Source organism: Anarrhichthys ocellatus, unplaced genomic scaffold (genome assembly GCF_004355925.1).
Source record: "Anarrhichthys ocellatus isolate YVR2014 unplaced genomic scaffold, GSC_Weel_1.0 scaffold3316, whole genome shotgun sequence".
Classification (NCBI taxonomy): Eukaryota; Metazoa; Chordata; class Actinopteri; order Perciformes; family Anarhichadidae; genus Anarrhichthys; species Anarrhichthys ocellatus.
Window position 1 is genome coordinate 1 of NW_022283290.1, and position 4,781 is coordinate 4,781.

Here is a 4,781-nt window from a genome sequence, read left to right on the forward strand (position 1 = left end):
TCTCACACTGCCAAAGTCACTGTCAAAGACACTGACATCTCTCACACTGCCATTTCTCACACTGCCAAAGACACTGACATCTCTCGTACATTTAAATGTGGAGTTGCTGTCCACTCCCAAGGAGCTGTAGGTAACAAAGCCTGTTTCGCTGCTGTCAATAATGTTGGTGATCCAGGCCTGGTACTGGGACACACGGGCAAATTCTCCAAGAAACATAGGCCATCTACAGCCGTCGCCAACGTTCTCAATTCCACTCTGGATCCACATCGAACCATTGTTGGTCACCAGTGGTGCCCCTCCGTCTCTCTGTGGAAATAAATTGACAGTTGTTGGAATAGGTTCAGGTATCTTCTAGTCTCTGAAGCACTCGCCTTTTATTTAGCATGTGTCACGGGAGTTCATGGGTTAGAACCCAATTGCAAGACCACAGGAGACAGAAGTTGATATAAACAGGTTTTATTTTGAAGGTGTGGAGCCCGTGGTCCGACACCATAGAGTAGGCAGATCGCCGGTGTGAGTCCCGTGGCTCGACACCGGAGGGCTGGTAAGTTGACGGCGTGATGTCCCGTGGCTCGACACCGGAGAGCTGGCAGCTTGACAGCGTGTGTAGTCCGCTAACACAACGGAGGGCAGAGCGGCGGTGTGTAGTCCGTAAACACAACGGAGGGCAGAGCGGCGGTGTGTAGTCCGTAAACACAAAGGAGGGCACGGGGGATTCCCGGACCGACGGACACCGGAGGCAGGCGCTCGAGGCAGAAGATGCAATGGGGTTGAAGCGGGTGAAAGACGGTATGACCTGACAACCCCAGACTGCAGGACCAGAGTTTATATAGTGCCAGGGGAAGCGCTAGTGGGACCTGAGTCTGGTGTGTCAGCCTGCAGGAGGTAATCGGCTGGAGTGGCTGCAGCTGTGTGGCCATGGGAGGTGTCTGGTCTGACAGGGATCCTGACAGCATGAATCCCTTCATGCTGTTTGCTAACTGTTAAAGTCTGACCTCCTTCATCTCTGTCTGTTCAGTCAATGAATAGCTCTATGACGTATTTAGCATAGCTTAGCACAACGACCGGAAGCAAGCGGAAACAAATAAATATGTTTTGTTGTGAAATGGTAGTTAATGTTAAAGTTGTTGCAACAAAGAATCGGCAACAAAACAACGGACAAACTATGAAAACTACGGTAAGCTAATGCTAACATAACTGGATAAAACTAACAATCCAAATACTTTATTCTTTAATTAATACACATTTGTGTTTTTGGTAGACGAAGACAAACTAGTTATTTGCAGCTCATTTATGTAAGATTGCAGATTTCTTTAGATTTTCAAATTATTTGGTACCCATTCGAACGGATATAAAATCTGCTCTGCTACTGAAATTGGAAGACAAAGTATATATTTCCCAGGATGCTATTCTGTAGCTTACCTTGCTTTCTATCATCTCCCTGTAAAATACATTCCTCAAGAAGGCATTACATAAACAAAAAGTGGTGGTCACCTGACATGAAGCCTTCCCTGCCTTGCCGAACCCAGCACAGATCACGTTATCTGTGATGAGAGGATAGGTGCATTTGCACTCCTTGTTTCCAACGATTGGTACTTTCACTTCCTGCAGGATGTAGGCTCCGGAAGATGAACCTATTTAGATATGTCAAAAGGTAAGATTCAAAGTGGCGTGCAAACGGAGACAAAACACAACAGTACGCATCATTTTGTGATAAAAGTGTACAACCTGTGAGCTTACCAGCTTGAGTTTTACCAAAACCAGCGACATAGCTGCTAACCCCGGTGTGGAACGTGCTCCCTGCCGAGGCTAAGCAGACCGGCTGTATGTAGTCGGTAAAATTCACCGGGGCCGACAGCTTCAGCAGACATATGTTGTTCTCGTTGGCGAAGAACTTGTATGAAGGATGGCAAACTATCCTTTCAAGTCCCCGAGACACTTCGTTAATCTTTTGACCTGACTGGTTCAGGCGGCCCAGAGAAACCGTTGTGGTAAGGAGGTCCCTTCTAGAAGACAAAGAAGTAAAAAAAAACACATTTAGTAAATGTTTTGCCTTCTACACCTAGACTATTGTGAGGAAGTGTTCAGCAACACTGCTGGTCTGCAGTTTCTCATGATGATTGTTATAATGTTGTTACTTGATACCAAATTAAAGTAACCTGCAGTATGTTATAAGCTAACAATCTATTCACAAAGTTTACGTGAGTAAACTGGCAGCAGTTGTTACTCACCCAGACAGACAGTGAGCAGCTGTCAGCACCCACTGCTTGTTAATTAGGGACCCTGAACAGAAGTGGTATCCAAAAGAGTTTAGACTGACCAACCAGGGCCAACTTCCTGGGGCCGCATCTCGACCTCCCACAATGCTGGTGTTTTTCACAGCCTGGCCACATACTGACAGAGAAAGGAGAACAAAAGAGAGTTAAACATGGAGTATTATTGGAGCTGTAACGGTTCACAAAATTCTTGGTTCGGTTCAATACGATACAGTGGTGCCACGGTTCGGTTCGGTACGTTTTCAACACAGCAAAAAAGCAGAAATGCCAAATCCTCACTGGTGTGACTCTCAAGGGGGTGTGTCTTGAAGAACATGGCTCTTCATCTCCCGTTCAGTAGTGAGGTAATGTGTCGTTACACTCGGGTAGCTTTGTGTAGTCCGTGACGTCTGTTGTCAGAGCAACACCGGGTGCTTCGGACATTTGATTCTCTGTTTGGGCTTTTCTTTTCTTTTCTTTTACAAAGCAGGAATTATGGTCTGGCGAAAGGAGTAGTGTTACGGGGGCTCAATAACATTAAGCATGTTCGTATAGCCTGCGTCTTCCACTCCAGAGTAGGGTCTCATATCCGCGGCTATAAATGGACCAATCGTCATGGCTGTATCCCTGTTTGAATCAGTAGGGAACAGCTAAACGCTGCGGGGAGAGTTCGTAGCGTGTGTGCTGCTGTTGGTTTTCCTGCTAAACAAGTTTAGCATAGCGTGCCTCCCAGAACAATGGTGCCTCACCAGAGTAGATGTTGAGAGCAGTGGCTCCACCGAGAGAACATTATATTTCACACAATTTAAGCTTCTGCATTTTCCAAATGCAATAGTATTATTCAAACGAATTGTTCGGTTTGTAATGCGTACCGAACCGAAAGTCTCGTACCGAACAGTTTGTTGAGATCTGACCCTGCTCTCCTGGCTGGCTGAGACCTTCACACGTGCTTTTCAAACAAAGGAGCAGCCATGTTCCTTCCTTTCACCAAAACGCCTGACCTGGGGTCTGCAAGAAACCTCATGCCGGATGACCACACCCCCCAGCTCCAGCAGAAACCTGATGCTGGTCCCTCATTGGCCAAGAAAGGGCCCCCCACTGGTTGTGCCACCTGGTTTATAAGCCTGAGCACAGCTAGAATTCTCTCTCTTCCGTCCAGACACTGCTGGTGTAAGGAGATCCACAAGGCTCTCTTCACTCCGGACACGCGCTGGTGTCAGGAGGTCCACAAGGCCTCTTCACTCCGGACTCGTCCAGGGGACAAGAAGATTCACGAGGAACCGCGGCCTCATCAAATCCTATCAGATCACATGTAACATTCGCTGGTCGAACAGACTGTGTTTTATTTTGAGTTTTGGATCCTGTAGTGCGAGAACGGATAACTCCTAGGCCCCGTTCTACCACCCTTTTTGTGTACACACCGCCGGCAGAAGGTAACAATCTTTCCTCGCCGAACATTTCTGGGAAGGACGACCCAAACCTCGTCCCTCAGCCGAAGTTAAAAAGCGTGAGCGATGAATAGGGCAGGTCTCCTGTGTGTGTGTGTGTGTGTGTGTGTGTGTGTGCAAAGAGAAGTGGACTGTGGCGTGTGAGTCACTCATGAACTGAATCCTTCTTCCTCGTATTCAAACGGTATTCACATCCACTCAACCTCTTCGTCTCCGACTGGTGTCGCATGATTGAATGTGATGAGTCATCCCGGGTTGAGGACCAAGTCTGACTCAAGAATTATAATCACCAAGTGTTCTTAAGCATACTGCGGTGAAAAATCAGGTTGGCCTCTTAATGTTTTACGAGACCGTTCAAAAATCCCATCGGTGCACTCGTTAAGCTAATCGAGCCAGTCACAGCGCTGGGGACATTGTCATTTATTTATCTAATTTTCAAGCCTTAAGTCAGAACAAAAAAATGGTGAGGGCCCAAGATGCCAAACTCTGACGCTTCAAAATGAAAGTCCACAAACAAATGAGTGACAGTCTGTGCCAAATACCTGCAAAAGTGTCATTGCCACCAGCCGAATGCTGAACCATTCAGTATTAATTAGCCAGTTAGTGTGCGAAACATGAGCTTATTAGCATTATCACTGTGAGCATTTTAGCATGCCAACAATTTTCTATCTGCAGATCAGTCTGGGGGAGGCAGGACTCGACTCTTTACTCACCGTATGGCACGAATGTATTCTAAGGATAAGTGTTGGGTAAGACTCGTCAGGCATATTAAATAATACTCGGCACAAATGAAATTGCAGTCATCTGTAATCAAATATGAAAGGCGAGCGTCGCTGTTTCCTCTACACGGTGATAATAATATGTTTTGCCACACTCATTTAATGGTAATGTTGCTTCTCACTGTGACAAAGACGTCAAGCCTATCATTGTAATTGTTTATTGAGTTAAACAACTGGCGAAGCATCCGCCATACTACCGTCATCACGGCCGAGCATGTGGCCAAGTTTATGCAATATGACACAGTAACAATCAATGAAATCTATTTCATTTTGTATTAAGTAACAGCTGGCGGCATATT

General features: G+C 46.3%; 1 protein-coding gene across 1 annotated transcript; it reads right to left on the minus strand.

The window, feature by feature from the left end:
* Positions 1–6: 6 nt before the first annotated feature.
* LOC116378886 (trypsin II-P29-like) lies at positions 7–2,592 on the minus strand (the record flags this gene model as incomplete). The annotated part of the gene is made up of 5 exons (XM_031840792.1): positions 2,556–2,592; positions 2,232–2,394; positions 1,741–2,006; positions 1,495–1,634; positions 7–306 (listed from the first exon to the last, which is right to left on the minus strand). Coding segments are annotated over exons 1-5 (906 nt in total), but the record flags the coding sequence as incomplete, so codon positions are not given.
* Positions 2,593–4,781: the final 2,189 nt, after the last annotated feature.